A 23,021-nucleotide genomic window follows, 5' to 3' on the forward strand; every position below is an offset into this window, starting at 1 on the left:
AGAAAGTTGGGAGAAGTGGCAGAGGGAGAAGCCTGGAAGGAGTCTATTCCTCCTCAAGCTCCTGCACAGGCGCCCCCGGCGTGTGGCCCCTGGGCCCCCAGTCCTGAGTCAGCACATGGGCTCGTGCGCTGCAGGCAGGTGCTGCAGGTGGTGGGGGTGGTAGTGCCAGCTGGGGTACGACTTTTTACTGGGAAGTCGTGGTCCAGCTCCCATGGTCCAGCCTCCATGGGGTCCTTCACAAGGAGAGTCGTGGGCATCCTCCCAGGGACCCTCTGGGTCAGGTCTGGTGCAGAGGACACAGCCGGCCCAGACACGTGCTCAGGCTTGAGCGCCTCGGCCAGTCCTGGTTTGTGCAGGGCAGTGCTGCTGTTGGGTATCTGCAGGTCAGTGTCCTCCTGCAAGGCCTTCCTGCCACTCACAGGAAGACTGCTGCCCCAGGAGGGGGCGGCCGGGGGCTGGGAGCACCTCAGCACAAGGCCTGTGGGGTGACTGTGTGCAGAGACCCAACACGGAGCACTCACCCTCCTCCTGGTCATCATCGCCCCTTTGGGGACAGGTCCTACTGGACCAGTGACCCTTCAACAGCAGGGTATGAGTTGCCTGCTGGAGCAGGGGGTGACTGTGACCCCCAGGGGCCCACTGCGCAGCTCTCTTACCTCTTTGGTTTGTTCATGGGGCAAACCAGACTCCAGTAACGGGGAGCGTCATGTCCTTTGGGTCAGTACTGGGCACCTCGCCTGCAGCCCTGGTCACTGACCCGTCTGCCCTTCCTGGTGACCAGCCATCTGGGTGGGATGAAGTCCTCCCCAAGAGGCCAGGGGCTGCAGTCATCCCCATCCCTCCCCGACTGCAGTCGGGGCTCCCTGGCGAGTGCCCGTGTCCCTCCGGCGCCCCCTGCTGGGAGATGCAGCCTGGTTCTGAGCCACCAGTGGCGTCTCCTCAGCTGTGTCCCAGACCCCCACCCCTGCCCTGGGGGCCAGCCTGCTGAGAACATGCACCCAGGACAGTCCAGAAGGGGCATCCTCCTGCCTGCTGCTGTTGCCCAGTGCCAGTCTTGGTGGGACTGGGACCTGCTTCAGGTTATTCTGCCTCCCCCTCCCCCCCCCCCCCCCCCCCCCCCAGAGCTTAGCTCTACACACACCTACCTGACCACCACACACCAGGCTTCCTGCTTAGTCTCACGACAGTCTCACTGCCTCCACCTGGGGACAGAGATGGCTGCACGTGGCTTCCCTGAGGGGCAGGGCCTGTTCTGGGGGGATGTGCTGGGCTCTGGAGTTTTGAGAACATGCCCTACTGAGTGCTGGAGGCCAGTTGTGTGACCACACAGGCGCTTGGCCACCTGCTGGGCATGGACCAAAGCAGAGTAACACTCTGTGAGCCACCCATGCCATGACCCTGGAGTCCTCAGGACCCCAGTGAGAGCAGGACTGGTGTGGGGTGCTGGCCAGCTCCATCTCGGGCTGAGTCTGGAGGGTGTGGCTGGGCCCACTTGGTCTGGGTCAGGTGGCTGCTCTGTCTACTGGTCGCCAGGGTTTGGGGATGGGGCCTGAGGGGTGCCTGGAGGCCTCCAGATGGGCTGGACCAGCAGAGTGGGCGACCCGTCCGTGTGCTGCTGGAATCCTGGCTTCAGTTTGCAGGGGTTGCTGAAGTGAAAGCTGGGGTCAGTGGTTGGGAAGCCCTGTTGTTCGGTCCCTTCATGCTGACCTTACCTCATAGATTCTGGCCTCCCATCTGGTCCTGTGTAATACACTCTGTCGCCCTCGCCAGGCGCTAAAGCCTTAGTCGGGAATGGGGAGGAGAAAGACTGCCTTCCACGCCCCGCCTCGGGTCAGGGACTTGCTGAAGGCCACACAGATATCTCTCGCTGGTCAGTGATGGTCATTTGCTTTAAACAGAGGAGGCAGCAGGAAACCGGATGAAAGCAGGTCCTCGCTGCAGCCGGGTGACAGGCCTGAGGCCAGAGCGTAACGGGCCAGGGGGGGTGGGGGGGGTGGCGCCACGTGTGGACGGTGCCCGGGCGGGCTTCTAGGTCAGAAGCCTGGCTGTGACTCTGTCCTGCGTGGTGGACCGTGTGCTCCTGAGACCAAGAGATAGGACACTGTCAGGATGGCAGGGCCTGGCACTGACCCCACCTCCTGCCTGCTGTGACCGAGCCCTGGACTGTGGATGCCCACCCAGCCTTCAGGGTGGAGTGAGTGTAGGCAGTGGTGACATCTGAGGGGGTCATCGATTCCCCACTGTTTTTGGCACTGTTGTGCCAAACCAGTCTCCAGAGAGACCTCTCTGCCGGGAAGCCTAGGACTGTGTGATGATGGGTACTCACCCTGTGCCCCAGACACAGGCTTCTGGTGGCAGCGACAGGCCGAGGACAGCCTGCCGGCCGTATGATACCTTGGGCCAGAGGATGCTGTCCTTCGCTCAGGGGCCGCGAGGTCTCCCAGGCTCGTGCCATCCTGCCCCTGAGGGATGGCCTCTGCTGGAAACAGCTGTTGTCCGCTCTGTCTGGAGAGGTGGAAGCGAGGACAAACCCCCAGGTGGCAGCAGTGGGAGGGGCTGCATGGGGAAGCCGGCTCAAGGAGATCAGACGGCGTCCCCAAGAGGACGGAGCTCCCGCACTGGGAAGCAGCACAGGCAGCAAAGTGTGAACCCTCACGGTGCTGGCACCCTCGCTGAGGTGCAGAAAGGAGCTGGGGCGCCCAGCCTGGCTCTGGAAAGAGCACACGGTCGCCCAGTGGCTGTGCAGGTGTGAGAGTGGGCCCCACTCAGAGTGGAAGGCAGGTAGAACCAGGGGATGTGGAGGGGGAGGCATCTGCAGAGCTCACCCGAAAGCCAGAGGTGGCCCTGGTTTCACAAGGAGGTCTTCTCCCCGAAACTTACTCTGCGTCTTTGCTGCCACGATCCACTGACTCAGGGGTTCTTCTCTGCTGGATGCTGTCAGTTCTGCTGGGGTCAGGGGGGCACAACTCTGCATGCTAGGTTCTGAAACAGAGGTGCTTGGGGCTGCTCTCGTCACAGCCCCAGCTGGGCAGTTGTTGGGGGAGCAGAGCCATCTTCCAGAGGCCTCTTGGGGGGACACCAGCGAAGGCCTGAGGGCTGCTGGAATCCTTGCAGCTACGGCTGGGTGACCACGTCCCAGGAAGAGATGATAAATCTGCACTGACTTCACAGAGGACCAGCAAGATGACCAAGCTTGAGAATCAGGGTGCCAAGTCACATAGTCGTGCTTTCCTAGTGGTGAGGGGACGTTCAGCTCACGAGACCACTCCCTCATCAGCCTGGGAAGGGGCATGTCTCCAGAGAAGGGGGGCACGGCGCCTCCAGCCCCTGCACATCACCCCCTGGCCTGCCCTTGCTGCTTACACGCACCTGTCAGTATCCATGTCTCTTAACTTGGCACCTGCCGTCTGGGCTTCTGTAGGTTCTGTTTTGCTTCTGAGTGGATGTAAGAAACAAAACCTTAGCAGAACACCAAGGGGAGTGGCCCACTGCCTGGGACACTTCCTCTGCCGTGTCCTTGGGGTCGTCACACAGGGCAGGAAGGAGGCTCTGCAAGTCTTTCTGGGGTGGGTGCGTGCTGACAGGACACGGCGGTCAGGCAGGCGGGCCCTCCTACAGTGCCAGCACCCCAGCCTCCACTCCTCTGTGGCCAAGCTTCCGGGGGCGCCCACTCCATCCGGGACTCGCAGCCCAGCCAGACATGGGCTCCTCTAGATACTGGCACCCGCTGTGCCTGTAGAAAAAAACCGCACTTCAGTCTGGAGAAGCCGGCATCTCAGGAGATAGGATTACATTTAGGGCTTCCTTTGTGTGAAGCCTCGGGAAACCTCCACCTGTGGGGTGAGGCCTCCTCACACATGAGGACTCCTGCTGGGGGTGCCTCAGCCCTCCAGCTCTCCCATCCCCGAGGGTGGGGGGCCTGCCTGCCATGTGCTCGGTGTACCTGTGGGTGGCCTTCGTTCTTCCTGAGACTGCAGGCCTGGGTCCCCAGGGCCCTGCCTTGCAGCTGGGGTCAGTGTCTGGGCAGCAGGTGCTTCTCAGCTGCCACTAACAGCTGTGCAGGTGGAGCCCTTGAGGCGCACCCCTGGCCCTGGGTGTCACTGCCTGCACAGCCACTTGAAGACAGAGTCAGCTGTGGCCTTTCTGCCAGGTTCCTCTGGAGTCGTACAGTCATGGGCATGGCGTCTGTCCCGAAGGCCTCTATGTAACCCAAGAGGAGTGGCGCTGGTTTGTTAGCTTCCAGGGCGACCTCGTGGACTTGGCAGGGCAGCCTGGTGGGAGGCTTTGCTTCTGTCCTTGTCTCTGGGGAATTCATGTCTGCATTGTCCCTCGGCAGCAGCCCTTGGGAGGCCACACCCCCCCCCGATTGTCTGAGGCCCTTCCCAGGGGGCGGGGCACAGGGGTTCTGACACCCACGGCCACCCTTCCACTGTGCGAAACTGTGCCCAGACAGATCTGGGTGACCACTTAGCTGTGGCGTAGCTTCTGGGCCAGGCCCTGCGGCTTGACTGCCATCCACCATGGCTTCATTTTTCAGGACTCCTTGGAGCCACCAGGTCCCTGCTCTGCCAGCCATGTCTGGTGCAAGGCCGGGGCCCCTGCGCCACCCCCTCCTCACTGCCTTCACAGCTTGTGGGGGAGCAGGGCTCTTGGTCAATGATAAGGAGCATCTTTTCTGAATTTCCTTTCTCGGGCTTCTGCCTTGTGGGTTGGTTAAAAATCAGTAGTTGGTGGGGTGGCCTGGGGGGTGATCACGTACGACACAGATGAGCACTGTCAGCAAGTCACAGCTGTAGTTTTTATAAACAAGCAGTTTAAGGAAGTGGCAGTGAAAACTCTTAAAAGAAAATGCAAAGTGATATACTTGCAGGGCCTGAGGTGGTGAGCGGTAAAGGTGTGTGGCTCTGGGAGTGGCGACGTTGCCTCTCTCTGGGGTCTGACCCAGCCCAGGGGTGCAGGGAGAACCTCTCAAGCGTGGCCCCCCGTGGCGACCCTGTGGTCTGCACCCCATGGCCTAGGACACCCCATACAGGGGCTCCCCCAAAACGCACAGGGACGCAGGGGAGGGATCTGAGACTTGGTGGATCCCCGGTTCCCATGAGCTTTTTTTTGGGCTCCTGATCCCAGGAGTTGGAGTGCTTTTCTCTCCATCACCCCTGCCCCGTGAAAGACACGGGCACTGTGGCTGTCTGCGGCCAACAGGGTGTGTGTGAGGGGCCCGAGGAGCGCAGCGTGCCTGCTGTGAGGAGGCTGAGGGGTGCCGGGCTGGCCCCGTATCTTGTTAGTGCTCTGTGTTGATGCCTTTAGATGCCTCCAGCTCAGTCCACGCCGTGGTACTGCAAGGCTGGTTCGCTCCTCGAAGCGCCATGGCATGAGATGGAGGCTCCTAGAAGCAAGAAGAAAGGTACAGTACCGCCCAGTCAGCCTTGACCTCTCCATGGGTCTCTAAACTGTGTTTGCATTTTACATCTGAACTGTCTTGGAGGCGGGTGGGGCGGAGGCCCTGGACCACAGGCACAAGCAGTTGCTAGACCGAGGCCCGTCCTGTGTGAGCGGGGACTCGGGTCGGCCGTCCCGCCGCCTGGCGTGCAGGGAACGGTCTGGGGAGGCACCTGGAGCAGTGGATGGTCGGTGGGGGCCAGGCTTGGCTTCAGTGGCTGGTGACGAGGTGTTGGAATCGTGTCCCCAGCACGGTTACTGCCAGAAGAGGTGATGCCGGGTGGCCTGCGTGCCGCCAGCTGTCCCTTCCCTTCCCGCGCGGCCAGGTGAGGCTCCAGGGTTGAGGGCTCCGTGGCATGAAGTGTCCCCTCTCTCCCCCACGCCTCACAGAGAAGCAGGGTCCTGAGCGGAAGCGGATCAGGAAGGAGCCCGTCACTCGCAAGGCCGGGCTGCTCTTCGGCATGGGGCTGTCTGGGATCCGCGCTGGCTACCCTCTCTCTGAGCGCCAGCAGGTGGCTCTGCTCATGCAGATGACGGCCGAGGAATCCGCCAACAGCCCAGGTGAGCCCAGGAGGTCCAGGGCTGGGGGCGGCCCTCTCTTGGACGGTGGTGGATCCCACCTGCTAACCTCTGCCGTCCTCTCCTTGGCCTGCAGTGGATATGACACCAAAGCACCCCTCCCAGTCGACAGTGTGTCAGAAGGGGACGCCCAACTCTGCCTCAAAAACCAAAGATAAAGTGAACAAGAGGAACGAGCGTGGGGAGACCCGCCTGCACCGGGCGGCCATCCGGGGGGACGCCCGGCGCATCAAGGAGCTTATCAGCGAGGGGGCGGACGTCAACGTCAAGGACTTTGCGGGTGAGCGCTCGGAGGGTAGGACCAGGGCAGACTCTCTGACACAGCACCCTCTTCTCTTGCCTGTGTGCCTAGAGCTGCCTCTTCAGGAGGCCTGGGACCCCAGAACACCTGCTGAGCACGATCCCCGTATGTTTGATCCAAACCTAACTTAGGAATACTGATATTTTAAGAGGTGCTACCTTGAATTTTTCCAAATCCATGGGGTGGTCACTCCCTGGGAGGCCTTGGCGCTTGCTGCACAGAGGCCTATCCAAACCCACGGCCTGCTCTGCTTTCCTGTGTAATGATGCTGCTCACCTGTCTGGACCCTTCACAGCTTCCTAGTCTGTAGGGTTAACCGCTAGCGGTCATGGGCAACCCAGAGGTGCCCCAGGAAAGAACACCCAGGCTGGGCGCCCGTCCTTAGAGTTTCCTGTGCCGCCCGAGGTGGAAGTGGCCTTGAGGGTTAAGTCACATACGTGCTGAGTGTCTGTTTCCAGGCTGGACGGCATTGCATGAGGCCTGTAACCGAGGCTACTATGATGTCGCGAAGCAGCTGCTGGCTGCGGGCGCGGAGGTGAACACCAAGGGCCTGGATGATGACACACCCTTGCACGATGCCGCCAACAACGGGCACTACAAGGTGGGTGCCTCCCCACAGACCCCCGGGTGGGCCTGCTGCAGCTTCCTAGTCTCTCTCCTTCCTGGTGGCAGGGCGACCAGGAAATGAGTCTTTGACCACCCCCCACCCCAGCTCAGCCCAGCTTTCTGCATACCTGCCATGGCTTGTGAGTCAGGGTTCTGCTCTGGCCACACAGGTATGGCTGGTTGATAGAAGGTGGCGTGGCCAGCCCCAGAATGGGAGCTCTGTCTGTCCGCATCCCTGTGCTGTCAGACCAGGCACCTTGGGCGGGTGCAGCCACACGGGGTGACCGTGTGACCAGCCCCAGAGCTGTGAGCCTGGGTGCCAGCCCAGCACTGGAGACACACGTGCAGGGGTGTCTGGCCACTTCCACAGCACAGTGTCCTCAAAAGGCCCCTGTCTAGAGACGTGAGGCAAGCGTGATGATGTGTGACATCTGGTCTTTGGTGGTGGCCCTGCTGGTCACTGCTGGCAGGTGCCAGGGAACCAGCAGCTCGGCCAGGGGGATGGGCACAATAGGACAATGACACATGGGTGCCGGGAGAGGTTGGGAAGGGCTCGAGATGCCAAAGCTCCTGCAGACACCTGACATCAGACAGAGTGCTGATGTCAGGAATTAGGCAACTTTTAGGGAAGATGAGAGGGGTTTTGTTTTTCTTTCTTAAGAGCCCTTTTAGAGAAATAGGCTGAAAAATTCATGAAATATCCAGGATTTGCTAAAAATATCCCCAGGTCAGTGGGCAGGTATACATGAAATGAGGCCTGCGTTTGTAAGCTCATCTTTAAACTTGTTAGAGAGCAGTCAGAGGCCTGTGGACATGGGGCCTTAGGACGGGGGGCCTCTGCAGAGGGGAGCTGGAAGACCAGGAGATGGGAAGTGACCCTGGACTGTACAGGTGGACAAGGGTGTGTACAGCAGAGACCCTTTCTCCATGTGAAGGGGACTGGCCTGCATTGCTCTAGTCCTAGAGGGAGGGCCCATAGCGCTGGGAACATGGTGGCCTTCAGCAGCTGGGGTGGCTGGCCCTCAGCTGACAGACAGCAAGGACATGGCCCTGGAGCCCAGCCTCTGGCCCCAGGGTTGTCCACGGTGGTGATTGAGGGCAGGGGAGCTTCCGCAGTGGAGAGGCAGTTACTGCTCTCCCCTGTCCAGTCTGCCAGCCGCCGGAGGGGCGGGGAGGCCACCGGACTGAAACAAGGATGGCAACGGAGCGGTGGTTTCCTGACGCACCTGAACACTGTCTGCACTGGACGGTCGCTGTCGGGTGTGCGGTAGTAGTGTCTGTGAACAGCCTGCACTTGTTCGTCAAGACAGACACATCAACTAGGGGACTTGCCTGTGGTCAAGACTTCGCTTTCCAATGTAGGGGACACCACTTCAGCCCCTGGTCAGGGAGTGAAGATTCCACATGCCTCACAGCCTAGAAAAACAGAAACAGAAGCAAATCTTAACGAATTCAATAAAGATTTTAAAAATGGACCACATCAAAAAAGAGTGTAAAACATTAACTACACCCCACTTAACTGGACGTCAAGTGCTTAGGACTCCATGCTTACTCGGCAGGAGGCACAAATTCCACCCTGAGTCAGGGAACTAAGATCCCAAATGAGGCATGGCAGGGCCTGAAAGAAGGGATAAAAATACATTATTACTAAAAAGGTAACACAGAGACACCAAGGAAGCAAATGCCTCAGGGAAATGGTGCCAATGGACGTGCTGGGTACAGGGTCCTCACAGACCTTCGTCTCTATAAGGTGTGACACGTCAGGTCCGCCTGTCCTTGGGTTCAGCTGTCCTGGGCACAAACTAGAAACAGGCAATCTTACTTTCAAAATAAAAAACATGAAATACACCTGCTTGTGGAAGCTTGGTCTTTGTTTTCCCTAGTCTGAAACAGCCCTCCCACCCCCACCCTTACCCAGTACAAAACTTTGGACCAAATACCAGGAACCTGTGTGATGGGTCTGTGGTGGGGAGAGGCCTGGTGGGCAGCATGCTCAGACCCTATGAGCAGGCGCTGGTGCAGTGGCTGCTCCACATTCCTCACGTCCCTGATGTGCCTCTCACTGCTACACAGGTGGTGAAGCTGCTGCTCCGGTACGGAGGGAACCCTCAGCAGAGCAACAGGAAGGGCGAGACACCGCTGAAGGTGGCCAGCTCCCCGACCATGGTGAACCTGCTTCTGGGCAAGGGCACCTACACGTCTAGCGAGGAGAGCTCAGCTGGTCAGTGCTGGGGTGGGGAGCGGGGCAGGCAGGGGGCAGGACAGGTGGTCTCACTGCAGGCAGCCTGCTTGGATGCCCTGCTTGGATGCCTGGTGAGAGCTTCCAGACTGTGAGGGCACCCCACCCTGGGTGGGGCTCTGGTGCAAGGCCTCCAGCCCCATGTCTGTGCAGACCCCTATCTGGCTACTCGACCCAGGGCCAGCCTCAGTCAAGTTATTCAAGTTCTGGGCTTGTCTGCCACTGCCCCTGCCTGAACAGCTCCTGACTCCTTTCTCTGTTCCTGCAGAGAGCTCCGAGGAGGAGGAGGAGGACGCCCCGTCGTTCGCACCTTCCAGCTCAGTCGATGGCAATAACACAGACTCTGAGTTTGAGAAGGGCCTGAAGCACAAGGCCAAGAATCCAGAGCCACAGAAAACAGTGACCCCGGTCAAGGACGAGTATGAGTTTGACGAAGATGACGAGCAGGACAGAACCCCCCAGTGGACGACAAACACTTACTGAAAAAGGACTACAGAAGAGAAGCCAAGTCAAATAGTTTTATTTCTATACCCAAAATGGAAGTGAAAAGCTACACTAAAAACAGCACGATTGCACCAAAGAAGGCGTCTCATCGCATCCTGTCGGACACGTCCGACGAGGAGGACGTCGGTGTCGCTGTGGGGGCGGGGGAGAAGCTGAGACTCTCAGCCCACACCATGCTGCCCGGCAACAAGACCCGGGAGCCTTCGAACTGCAAGCAGCAGAAGGAAAGAAATAAAGTGAAAAAGAAGCGAAAGAAAGAAATAAAGGGCAAAGAAGTGCGGTTTGGGAAGAGGGGCGACACGTTCTGCTCATCCGAGTCTGAGAGCGAGTCCTCAGAGAGTGGCGAGGATGGCGGGGACTCAGCAGGCAGCCCGGGCTGCCTCAAGGAGTCCCCGCTGGTGCTGAAGGACCCCGCCCTGTTCAGCTCCCTGTCCGCCTCCTCCACCTCATCCCACGGCAGCTCCACTGCCCAGAAGCATAATACCGGCCACGCGGACCCACACGCCAAGCACTGGCGGACAGACAATTGGAAAACCATTTCCTCTCCCGCCTGGTCTGAGGTCAGCTCCTTATCAGACTCCACCAGGACAAGACTGAGCAGTGAGTCTGATGGCTCCTCCGAAGGCTCCAGCGTGGAGTCACTGAAGCCAGTCAGGAAGAGACAGGAGCACAAAAAGAGGGCTGGCCTGCAGGGCACGCTACCCGACAGGAAGAACTCCTTTCACCCGAGCGGGGACGGTGCCATCCCCAAGCTGGACAAGGAGGGCAAAGTCGTCAAGAAACACAAGACTAAACATAAACACAAAAGCAAGGAGAAGGGGTTGTGCTCTGTCAGCCAGGAACTGAAGCTGAAGAGCTTTACCTACGAGTATGAGGACTCAAAGCAGAGGGCAGACAAGGCCATCCTCCTGGACGACGTGCCCGCTGAGAACAAGCTGAAGGGCCTGAAGCATGAGCGAGACCACTGCAAGAAGGAGGAGAAGCTCAGCAAGATGAAGTCGGAAGAGAAAGACTGGCTCTTTAAGGACGAGATGATCAAGGTTTCCAGAGAGGAGAAGTCGCTGAAGAGAATCAGGGACCTGAACAAGGATGGGGGCAGGGCCTTCCGGGAGGAGAAGGACCGTTCAAACAAGGCGGAGAAGGAGAGGCTGCTGAAAGAAAAGTCTCCTAAAGAGGAGAAGCTGCGGCTCTACAAAGAGGAAAGAAAGAAGAAGTCCAAAGACAGGCCCTCAAAGTTAGAGAAAAAGAATGACTTTAAGGAGGAAAAAATTCCCAAAGAGAAGGAGAAGATCTTCAAGGAGGATAAAGAAAAACTCAGAAAAGAAAAAGGGTATCGGGAGGACTCTGCTTTTGATGAGTACTGTAACAAAAGTCAGTTTCTGGAGAACGAAGACACCAAGTTCAGTCTCTCTGACGACCAGCAGGATCGCTGGTTCTCAGACCTGTCAGATTCCTCCTTCGATTTCAAAGGGGAAGACAGCTGGGACTCCCCAGTGACAGACTACAGGGACATGAAGAGCGACTCTGTGGCCAGGCTGATCCTGGAGACGGTGAAGGAGGACAGCAAGGAGAAAAGGCGGGAGAGCAAGGCCCGGGAGAAGCGCGGTGACAGGGACATCTTCTCTCGGAAGAAGGACAGGGACAGCCTGGAGCGGCGGCGAGAGCATGTGGCCGACAGGCACAGGGTTGTCCCCAGCTTTCTCTGCGAGAAGGACAAACGGCGGCGTGAGTCCACAGAGGGCAGCCGGGACCGGAAGGAGGCCCCCGAGGCTGCTAAGGAGCGGAGAGATGGGCGCGTGAAGCCCGAGGAGGCGCACAGGGAGGACCTGAAGGAGTACGGCTGTGACTTTGGGAAGAGCCTGGAGCCCTGGGAGAGGCACCACCCAGGGAGGGAGAAGGAGAAGAAGGAGAAGCTGAAGCTGGAGAAGCACAAGGAGAAGTCTAGCGACAAGGACAAAAGCGAAAAACTCATCCTTGAGAAATGTCAGAGGGACAGAGAGTTTGATAAGTGTTTTAAAGAGAAAAAGGATGCCAAGGAAAAGCATAAAGACGTGCACAGCAAAGACAAGGAGAGGAAGGCGTCCCTTGATCAAGGCAGAGACAAACGGGAGAAGGCCTTCCCTGGAGTCCTCTCCGAGGACTTCTCCGAAAAAAAAGACGAGAAAAAGGGCAAAGAGAAAAGCTGGTATATTGCAGATATCTTCACAGATGAAAGTGAAGATGAAAAAGACGACTACACAGCAAGCGGATTCAAAATCGGGGAGGCGAGTGAGGGGCGGGGGGACGGCCCCCCCGAGAGAGAGGACGGGCGGGAGCTGCATCCCCCTGACCGGCACCGGAAACACTCAGCCGACAGGCAAGCCCATGCTGAGAAGCAGAAGGACAAAGAGATGAGGGAGAAGAAGAAGGAGAAGGGGGCCGCGGACGGGGGGAAGGACAGGAGGGAGAAGACCTTCGAGAAGCACAAGGAGAAGAAGGACAGGAAGGACCGCACATCTGTGGACTCTGTGCAGGACAAGAGGAGCAAGCAGAAGCCACCTGAGAAGGGGGAGAAAAGGCCCCCTGCGGAGGACAAGGCCAAGACCAGGCACCGGGAGAGGCCGGACCGCGAGCAGGGCCGCGAGAGGAAGGCCAGCAAGGGCGCCGAGGTGGAGAAGAGCCTGCTGGAACGGCTGGAGGAGGAGGCCCTGCAGGACTTCCGCGAGGACTCCAACGACAAGGCCAGTGAGGCATCCTCTGACGGCTTCCCCGACCGCGGCCAGGACCCCAGCCTCAGCGCCCTCCTGGACGTGTCCTTCCCGGAGCCCCCAGAGGAGCGGGTGCGGGAGAGGGAGCGGCACCGGCACGCCTCGTCCTCCTCCAAGAAGAGCCACGATCGAGAGCGGGGCAAGAAGGACAAGCTCGAGAAGAAGGACAAGAGCGACGACTACAAGGACGCAGGCAGCCGGAAGGACGCCAGCCAGTATGAGAAGGAGCTCCTGGACAGCGACGCTTACGGCGCCTCCTATGGCTCCAAGGCTGACGCAGAGGATGAGCTGGATAAAGCTCTCGAGTTGTTTTCTACCGAAAAGAAGGAGAAAAATGATCCTGAACGAGAGCCCCCCAAGAAGGTGGAGAAGGAGCTGCGGCCTTATGGCTCCAGCGCCCTCAGCCTCCTGAAGGAGAAGCGGCGGCGGGAGAAGCACCGCGAGCGGTGGCGGGAGGACAAGGAGCGGCACCGGCACCATCGCGAGGAGCCCAAGCCCCCGGCCAGGGACACCGCCCCCGGCGCCTTCCGAGACAAGGCCAAGGACGAGGGCGGGAAGCTCGGCGAGGCCAGGCTGAAGGAGAAGATCAAGGAGAATCCCGAGAAGGAGAAGGGTGACCCCACGAAGCTCAGCAACGGAAATGACAAGCTGCTCCCGACCAGAGACCCGGGCAAGAAAGACGTGCGGCCTCGGGAGAAGCTTCTGGGCGACGGGGACCTGATGATGACCAGCTTCGAGCGGATGCTGTCCCAGAAGGACCTGGAGATCGAGGAGCGGCACAAGCGGCACAAGGAGAGGATGAGGCAGATGGAGAAGCTGCGGCACCGCTCTGGGGACCCCAAGCTCAAGGAGAAGGCGCGGCCCGCAGAGGATGCACGCAAGAAGAGTCTGGACGGCCCGCCCAAGAAGCCGCCTGGGCCCGACCTCACCCCAAAGGACAGAAAACCTAAGGAGTCCGCTCCTCCTGCCCCCGCCACTGAGAACAAGCCCCACCCGGGACTAGCAGTGGACCCCCGGGACTGGCTGGCAGGACCCCACATGAAAGAGGTCTTGCCTGCATCCCCCAGGCCTGACCATGGCCGGCCCACTGGGGTCCCCACCCCCGCCTCGGTGGTGTCCTGCCCCAGCTACGAGGAGGCCATGCACACGCCCCGGACCCCGTCCTGCAGCGCCGACGACTACCCCGACCTCATGTTTGACTGCACGGACCCCCAGCCAATGTCCAGCACCTCTGCCAGCGCCTGCTCACCCTCTTTCTTTGACAGGTTCTCCGTGGCCACAAGTGGGATTTCAGAGACCCCAGGCCAGACACCAACGAGGCCACTGTGCACGAACCTTTACCGCTCGGTCTCTGTGGACGTCAGGAGGACCCCCGAGGAGGAGTTTGGCCTCGGGGACAAGCTGTTCAGACAGCAGAGCGTCCCTGCTGCACCCAGCTACGGCTCACCAGGGCAGCACCCCGAGGACAAGGCCCCTGGCCCTCCAGCACCCGCGGAGAAGTTCACCTGCCTGTCTCCAGGGTATTACTCCCCGGACTACGGCATGCCCTCCCCGAAAGTCGACGCCTTGCACTGCCCGCCTGCGGCCACAGTCAACCTCACCCCCTCCCCAGAGGGCGCCTTCGCTGGTTTACAAGCCAAGTCCCCCCCTTCACACAGAGATGAGCTTTTGGCCCCGTCCATGGAGGGGGCCCTGCCCCCCGACCTTGGTATTCCCCTGGATGCCACGGAGGACCAGCAGGCCACTGCAGCCATCATCCCCCCAGAGCCCAGCTTCCTGGAGCCCCTGGATGAGGGCCCCTTCAGCACGGTCATCACAGAGGAGCCGGTCGAATGGGCGCATCCTGCTGCTGCAGAGCAGGGCCTACCCCCTGGCCTTATTGGGGGTGCTCCCGGTGACACGGCCGGTTGGCCTGTGGGGTCGGACCTCCTACTGAAGTCCCCACAGAGGTTCCCAGAGTCCCCGAAACATTTCTGCCCGGCCGAGTCGCTCCATCCTGAGCCCCCTTACCCGGGGTCCCCAGTCTCATACCCTCTGCCAGTCCCCGAGCCGGGACTGGAAGCTAAGGACAAGGCCGAGGGAGCAGTCCCAGCCGCAGTCTCTGCTTCCGAGGAGTCAGCCCCGTTCGCCCCTCCCTCCCGGCTGGAGTCCTTCTTCAGTAACTGCAAGTCCCTTCCGGACGCGCCCCCTGACGCACCCCCAGAGCCTGCGTGTGTGACGGCCGTGGCTCAGGTGGAGGCCCTGGGGCCCCTGGAGAATAATTTCCTGGAAGGTGGTCACAACCTGTCGGTGCTCGGCCAGGTGGAGCCGGTGCCCTGGCCCGGTGCCTTCCCCGCTGCCGAGGATGACCTCGACCTGGGGCCTTTCTCACTGCCAGAGCTCCCTCTCCAGACCAAGGATGTTCCTGACGTGGAAGCAGAGCCTGTGGAAGAGAGTCCTCTTGTTCCTCCAGAGAACACCCCCTTGGGGGCCCCTGTGCTCCCGGGCGGTGGGGAGGCTGCTGGGACAGCTGCTGACCAACAGCTGGTGTCGCCTTCTGACCAGGCGGCCGCCCGGCTCCCCACCGAAGCTGCACCAGAGCCCCTGGAGGAGCCAAAGCCAGCAGCGCTGCCTGAGGCCACGGCAGAGACGGGGTCCGGGCCAGACGGGAGAGCCCCTGAGGACTCCCACCCTGGCTCAGGGCTCACACCAGCCCTCTCGGAGCAGCGTCCACCAGGGAGTGGGGATGAGGAGGCTGAGGGCCAAGACCTCTCGGCCTCACCCCACAGCACCCCTGATGCCCCCGTGGATGGCTCGGCTCAGACCCATGTGGCAGATGGGGCCGGCCCTCAGGACAGTGCCGGGCTCGAGGGGCCCCTGGACAGCGTCCAGCCTGAATCCACCGAACCAGAACCTAAAGTGACGGCTGAGGCCCCAAAGGCACCCAAAGTGGAGGAGATCCCTCAGCGCATGACCAGGACCCGTGCCCAGATGCTGGCCAACCAGCACAAGCAGAGCTCACCGCCCACCGAAAAGGAGCCCACGCCCACGCCCACCCCCAGGGCCAAGGGTCGCGGCTCTGAGGATGACGACCCCCAGGCCCAGCACCCACGCAAACGCCGCTTCCAGCGCTCCAGCCAGCAGCTGGCCCAGCAGATGCACACGTCCACGCGGCAGACACGTGAGGTGATCCAGCAGACGCTGGCCGCCATCGTGGACGCCATCAAGCTGGACGCCATCGAGCCTTACCACAGCGACAGGTCGAACCCATACTTCGAGTACCTGCAGATCCGGAAGAAGATTGAGGAGAAGCGCAAAATCCTGTGCTACATCAGTCCGCAGGCGCCGCAGTGCTATGCCGAGTACGTCACCTACACCGGCTCCTACCTCCTGGACGGCAAGCCACTCAGCAAGCTGCACATCCCCGTGGTGAGTGCCTGCTCTGGAGGTGGGGAGCAGCCCCCTCCGTGCTGGCCTCTGCCACTCGCCATCTGCCCATGACACTGCCCAGTGTCGCCTCCCACCCCGCAGCCACCGGGTCACCTTGCGCTTGGACCCCAGCCCACCCAGCTCAGGCATGCCCAGCCCCCTCTGCTCCCCTTCACACAGCATGAGGCCTCCACAGAACCTGGCCCTAGACCCCTCTTCCCCAGGGGCCGGAGGGCGCTGCTCCTGCCTCCTTGAAGCAGGTCCCCACCCAGCAGGCCTACCAGACACAGGCCCCCACCCTGCCCTCTTGCACCGTGGTTCACCCTGCATTTGCGCAGCTGTGACCATCCAAGCCCCATCATGCATACCCCTTATCCCATCCCCATACTCGCATCTGGGCCATGGGCAGGTCCTGCCACATGGATCTCTGGGGAAGCGTGTCCTCCACGTTTGGCTGGCCCCCACCCCCCCACCTGGGAGCAGGCACAGGGTTCACGGCCAGGAGAGCCCACCTGGGCCACCTCTCTCCACCTGTAGCCAGAACCTGGCCGCTTGAGCTTCGTGATGCTCCCCAGGCGCCACCTGTTCACACGTGTGCACTACCTCGCCTCACTTTTCGACACCTTTCTGTGCGGAAAACCCAGCTTTCCTCTTGTTCTGTCCATCAGGCTCAGGGCAGGCTGTGTCCCACATGTGCGGCCTGTCCCCAGACAGACAGGGCCTGAGGCACTAGGTTCAGGAACCTGTCCTGGGATCTCTGTTCAGGGAGAGGGACTTTCTGCTCATTGTCTGTAGAACACTTGGAACTAGAAACCAGGCAACAGCCAAGGGTGCTGTGCCCCTGCCACTCAAGTTCACCCACAGCAGCCTGCGTGTGTGCCAGGCTCAACCCTATCTGGGGTGCAGGGCTTGGGGTCACAGCAGGCCGCCCCGCAGGTGGGCCTGGGCTTCCACCCTCAGGAGCAGGAGGAGGGGATCTCAGGGCCGAGACCCTGACGGAGATATCTGCCAGGTGCCCTGGGCCCTGAGGGGGCAGGCCGGCAGCTGAAGAGACCCAGCTGGGGTTTCCCTTTTCAAGTTCAAGTTCAAAAGATTGGAAGACAGCAAATACCTCAAGTGTTGGCCACAAGTGCAGCCCTTTAGACGGTCTGTCTGCAGCTGGGGGCTGTTCCTCCCTCCTGCCCCCTCCAGCCCATGGTCATGGCTGCACGTTTCCTGGGTGACTCAGAAGCACTGGCTTCTCCCTGGGGGGTGGCTGCCGGCATCCATGGGCTTCTCTGGCCTGGCGGTGTCTCTTCAAAAGTGGCCAGGCAAGCCCTACACCCAGGGGAGACGGGCAGGCCCACTCTTCTGTTTGTGTTGCCTCTGGGCAGCTGCGTCCCAGTACGCCTCACATTACTCAGGGTGCGTGAAGCCTGTGGTAAACAGAGGACCCTGCTGGTCCTCTGTCCCCTGACCGTACCAAGGTAGCAGTAGAGACCCCCAGTTCTTGGCTTCCTTTGCCTCCTCCTCCCCCGCCCTCTTCACAGGTGCCTGCAGCTCCCTTGGGGCAGGGGGGCTCACTCACCTGCTCTCGGGGACAAGCATCCAGATGCTGTGGGCTCCTGGTTTGGTATCATGGGGCCGTGGTGAGTGGAGCTGGGGCAGCTCCTGGCCCCTGGTGAGCCCATCTCTCCTGTGACCACAGATTGCGCCCCCACCCTCACTGGCGGAGCCCCTGAAGGAGCTGTTCAAGCAGCAGGAGGCCGTCCGGGGAAGCTTCGCCTGCAGCACAGCATCGAGCGGGTGAGTGTACAGCTGTGGGCCCGGGGCACCCAGCTCCCACCCTCTCAGCTCACCGGCCCCTCTTCTTCAGGAAAAGCTGATCGTCTCCTGCGAACAGGAGATCCTGCGGGTCCACTGCCGGGCGGCGAGGACCATCGCGAACCAGGCGGTGCCGTTCAGCGCTTGCACCATGCTGCTGGACTCAGAGGTGTACAACATGCCGCTGGAGAGCCAGGTGGGGCGTGGGCTGGGCATCTGCTGACCATTTCCTCTGAAGCTCACATGAATTTCGGACACGAGCAGCCAGAGCTGCTGCCCTGGGGCTTCCTGAGCTCCTGAGCAGAGGACCCAGAGAGACTGTCGCCCTGGGGACGCGGTGCTGCCACTGACAGAAGGCAGGCCCAGGGGCCATTACCAGTGACTCACCGGTCTGGGGCAGGGCCCAGGGTGCCACCTGTCAGAACACACGATCTGCCTCGTCGGTCCTCTAGAGTGGCCCCGTGTGTCCACTCCAAGGGTCCAGCCCGCTCTGTCCCAGTAGGTGGAGCCTGTGCCCCTCAGGGCCCCCACCCTACGCATGGACATGTCAGAGATCTAATGTGCAAAAAGCAAGCTGACTTGTGTGCACCCTGACCTACTCTCATCAGCCGCTGCAACTCTGAAAACAGCCCAGAGTGTGTCCTTCCGGGCCTGCCTTCTGCCTCTGTCCCTGTTCAGGCCTCGGCACCAAGTTCCCTAACAGGCTCCCATCCCCCAACCACTGGCACACATGGAGGCTGGCCACATGTGACGTAACAGTGGTTATCTTTAAGGATACAAAACTTCAAAATGTGCTAGCAGTGACATGTTTTTCTTAAAAAAGCATTAATTGGTTAGATAGAAGTTTTGCTTTTTGCATCTAAAAGGAAAAAGGACCTCCTGACCTTGAAAGGGCGTTGTTGGGCTTCCTTTTGAAGGTCCAGAGACGGGAGGTCTTGGGCTGGGGCCCCTCAGGCAGGTGGCTGCCTGCGGCTCTGAGGAGAGGCCCCGCCCACCCAGCCGCCAGGAGCCGGTGGGGACACCTGGTCCACTCCGAAACCACTGTCCACCGCAGGGGCCCTCAGCCGCCTCAGGCCTCCCAAATGTCCTTTTCAAAGAAAAAAACCACTTGCAGTTTTCACAAAGAAGAAACTGGACAGATGCCAGCGTGGGCCCACCCTGAGGGGGTCCAGAGTCACCTGCAGGGCGGCTCCACCCTGGACAGTGTTGGGGGGCGGCTGCCTGGGCCCAGGGGCGGCTGCCTGGGCCCATAAAGAGGGTGGGGGTGTGTCCTGCTGGTTGGCCCTTGATGTGGGGGCACTGGGGGGGTTCCAGCACCTGCACCCCAAGGAGGGGGGCGGATCTTGACCACCAGGAAGCTGCCCCTCCCAGACGCTCACGTGCACTTGGTTCTCCCTGCAGGGTGATGAGAACAAGTCAGTGCGGGACAGGTTCAACGCCCGCCAGTTCATATCCTGGCTGCAGGACGTGGACGACAAGTACGACCGCATGAAGGTGAGCCCCCCTCCCTGAGCGGCAGTGGCGGGCTGGGCTCTCCGGGTGGGGGCGGCTGCTGTGGAGCTGCGTGTGGAGGAGGCAGCTTCACACTGGCTCTGAGCCCAGCTGGCAGCAAGCGAGCGAGGCCTCCCCGCCCCCATGTTGCCTCTTAGAGTGTCTTCCCTCCTGTCCAGGTGTGCGGGGAGCAGCTCCTGTCACCAGCTGGCGGTCAGACCTCTGTGGGACCCCACCTTGACCCTCCTCAAAGGTCACAGCATCCACCAGCAGCCCTGCCCTGGATGTGCTGACCAGTGCAGCAGGCAGAGGACAGGGGGGAGATAGAGAGCTTAGCAAGTAAGAAGCACGTCCTCCTCTGTAGGCGCGTGAACACACACCGGCAGTGACGCGCCTGCTACAGAGTAGCGCCCATGAGGCAGGGCCTGCTGAGTGTGGAGTTGATGGAGGCGAGACCCAGGTTCCACGCTGGGCTGCCGGCCTCACCCCAACCTTACCTCGGTGACCCCTGCCCCCAGCACCATACCCAAGGGGGTGGCCAGGGGCCCAGAGCAGAGAGGCAACAGCTTACAGGGCGTTCAGGCTTGGCTGAGGCCACGTTTCTGACGAGCTCCGAGGCGTGGAGGTCACATGGTCAGTCCTCCCACCACCAGCCTGCCTGGAAAACTTTGCTATAGGGAGATACTTTTTGACCAAAGTAAAACGAGACTTGGTACATTAAAAAGATCACGTGAGTCTAAATTTCCTTAATGTGCCAAGAACTTAAAAAGTAATGGACAGAAAAAGCAACTGGTGAGGTATAGAGAGTGCAGGGGCATGAAATGGCCACACCCCGTGGAACGGGCTCCTTGTGCGTGGCTGCTCGTTTGGGACCACAGGGTGGACAAGGTCCCACTAGGAGACAGGCCACCCTCCTCAGGTCCCGCATCTTCAGGGCAGTTTTCTGGGTAAACAGGCATGCCTGTGGGGTGTCACGGGGTTTCAGCCTAACAGTTTCATTTCAGTCAATGAAAACTCGGACTGTACAGCAGTTCAGAAGCCCAGGAGTAGCTCAGGCTCGGGAGCACCCAGAGATGGAGACACTACGTAGTACCTTAAATTAAGTAAGAGCAGCGCGACTCTGAGGGTCATGAGTGACTGCGTGCCGAGGACGCCTGGCCTGCTGGTGCACACAGGGCTTAGTTCTGAAATAGTTTTTTAAACTGAATTATTTTAAAGCAATTTAGAGACTGTGATATCCTGCCCAAAATGCTTGTGTGCTCATCTAAGAAAATAAGATGAGCTTCCTGCACGATCACTGTGACATCGTTAAGTCTGTTAACCCGAGTCTGTGCTCCCACCCGCCATGCTTCTATCTCCCATGTGTTCCCACAACGTGCCCCGCCCCCCCCCCCACACCTCCCCCCAGTCCACACGTGCTGCCTCGGGTTGTGACCCATCTGGGAAACCCAGGTACCGTCCTCATTCCAACGTTCTGCATTCTTAACGTGAAATACACTGCACAGGTTTTGTATTAGTCTGTTTGCCTTGGTACCTATTTCTAATACTGAGAATGCAAATGTTAAGCCAATCTTACCAGCCATAAATAAAGTAATTGTAAAATGAAAACAGAAAAGCAAAACTGCTACAAGTTCTGACTAGAGGCGAAACCCCCAGGCGCAGGGGCATGAAGCAGGGATGGACAGACGCCTGTGTGCTCAGCAAGGCCACTCACTGGGCAGGAAGAGACCCAGATGCGAGAGGCCGTCCCAAGGCCAGAGCTTAAAAGGGTCCCCCGCCCCGACCTCGCATAAGTGCCGCGGCAGGGGGAGTGGGCGGCAGGGTCTCTGCTCCCTCTCACCTGCCGCGTTTCCCGTGCAGACGTGTCTCCTGATGCGGCAGCAGCATGAGGCAGCGGCTCTCAACGCTGTGCAGAGGATGGAGTGGCAGCTGAAGGTCCAGGAGCTGGACCCCGCCGGGCACAAGTCCCTGTGCGTGAACGAGGTGCCGTCCTTCTACGTGCCCATGGTCGACGTCAACGACGACTTTGTGCTCCTGCCGGCCTGATGTGCAGGGACAGCTGCACAGGACACAGGCGAGCCCCCTGACGTCTGCTGCCGAGTCCAGGTGGCGGGAGGAGACCATGTCCCCAGTGGGGACGCCTAGGGAGAAACCGCGCTGGGTCCCTGGTGCGCCTCCTTCCCACCGGCCCCCGCGGGAGGACGCGGAGCCGGGGGCACAGGCGTGGGCGCGGTGGCCTCGGGCTCTTCTCCAGCGGCTACGCAGGCATCTCAGGAGCTGTAGGATGGAGAGCAGTCTTTAAATTCCTGGTTCCACTTTTGATCGACTCAAGAGAATAAAACTAAGGCGTCTACCCCTCAGCAACAGCGGTCTCTGGTCAGAGGGCGGGGAGAGCACCGGGCCGGCTGCCGTCCTGTCACCACGAAGCTGCCGATGGCTCGGGCCTCGGACCGGGGCCAGGACGCTGGGCCGGGCGAGGGCCTGGCTGCGCCGCCCGCCCACCTGCCTCACAGGGACACGGAGGCAGGACACTCAGTTGTGTTTTTAATGGAGTCAAATCCACGTGGTTTGTATATTTTTTCCTTTAATCTTGGGCATTTTGTTTCTCTTTCTGAGAACATAACTTGAAACACTACAGAGCCAATAATCATATAAAAAGTGTACCCGTAAACGCTGTACAGTTTTATACACGTTCACAATGTACTTTTGCTGCCTTCTAGATAATTTATTTTGCAACACATTACTGCACAGTTGTAAATAACTTATGTACTGTAACATCACTTCAGTTATGTGTAAAGAAATAAATAAATTAATTACATGCTCTTTGTACACAACCCCTCTCAGGAGGGCAGATGTGGCTGTGGGGGGAGGGGTCCCTCCCTGGAAATCCGAATGCCTTCAACCTTTTTCCTTTTGAAACAAATTATACTTGCTCCTCCTTTCCTGCCCTTACTGGGCCCCGAGGGGCTGTCCTCTGCTCACAACCAGGTGGCTTTGAGGGTGGGGGTCACCCAGAGGCTGTGTCCCCAGGGCCCATCAGAGCGGGAGGAGACAGGCGAGGCATGAGCCATGGGACAGCTGGTGCCCTGGGAGGTGCAAACATGGATCCCTGGTCTCCCAGCTCCCCATGGGACCCCACCACGCAGGGTGTCCACCTAGGACATGGGTCTCGCCTGAAATCACATACTCTGATCTCTATGAGTCAGAGATCTGAGCTCATTACATCTTGGGGTCTGTGCTCCCCTCTCAGGCCAGTGGTGTCTTCTGAGCAGAGGTGCCCTGTCCACTCAGTTCACAATGCCCTGTCCAATGGCTGGCCCAAGGTGGAAGGCAACAGGTGTAGGCAGCAGGGCCAAGCTGGGGTCAGCCTGGCCTTTGGGCATATCCTTGGGCACCTTGACCCCCACTCCCGTGCTTTTCTATACCTGGTAGGGGTGGGAGCTGCAGACACGACCCCATTCATTTTCCTCTTTGTGGGCTCCCTGGCCTAAGCTCTCACCAGCCCCCCAACTTTGTGTTCCCCCTCATCGCCCAGCACCTTTCTCAACATCAGGAATTAGGCCACACCTGTTCACCTGGCCCATCCTGGCCTCAGCACCTTCAGGCCACCCCCATGGAGATCCTGCACCTGGCGGAGCCCACACCTGGTATGGGTCCCACCTGCTGCAGGTGCTGGTTCTGCACCAACGAGCCTGTGCAGAAGTGCACCCCCCCCCCCACCCCCGTGTTCTGGCATGTCTGAACCACAATGATGTGACTCCTGGCCATAAAAGACAAACGTCACAGATGCTGTCATCTGCATGCCTGTGCACAGGTGGGACCCAGAGAACAAAAAGGAATTAAATTTCAGGATATGTAGAGAAGCTGTAACACTCAACCATTAAAAAAAAAAAAAAAAAAATTC

The 23,021-nt window shown here is 59.9% G+C and overlaps 1 protein-coding gene across 1 annotated transcript in view; it reads left to right on the top strand.

Moving 5' to 3' along the window:
• Positions 1 to 21,946, top strand: part of ANKRD11 (ankyrin repeat domain 11) — a 119,545-nt gene extending 97,599 nt beyond the window's left edge. Inside the window, 11 exon segments of the mRNA XM_027513785.1 lie at positions 5,830 to 6,000; positions 6,095 to 6,298; positions 6,778 to 6,920; positions 8,999 to 9,146; positions 9,433 to 9,615; positions 9,618 to 15,823; positions 17,511 to 17,571; positions 17,574 to 17,608; positions 17,679 to 17,822; positions 19,028 to 19,120; positions 20,978 to 21,946. Of these exon segments, the coding sequence (XP_027369586.1) occupies positions 5,830 to 6,000; positions 6,095 to 6,298; positions 6,778 to 6,920; positions 8,999 to 9,146; positions 9,433 to 9,615; positions 9,618 to 15,823; positions 17,511 to 17,571; positions 17,574 to 17,608; positions 17,679 to 17,822; positions 19,028 to 19,120; positions 20,978 to 21,163 (7,574 nt within the window). The 3' untranslated portion in view covers positions 21,164 to 21,946.
• Positions 21,947 to 23,021: the final 1,075 nt, after the last annotated feature.

This window comes from Bos indicus x Bos taurus, chromosome 18, assembly GCF_003369695.1.
Source record: "Bos indicus x Bos taurus breed Angus x Brahman F1 hybrid chromosome 18, Bos_hybrid_MaternalHap_v2.0, whole genome shotgun sequence".
Taxonomy (NCBI): domain Eukaryota; kingdom Metazoa; phylum Chordata; class Mammalia; order Artiodactyla; family Bovidae; genus Bos; species Bos indicus x Bos taurus.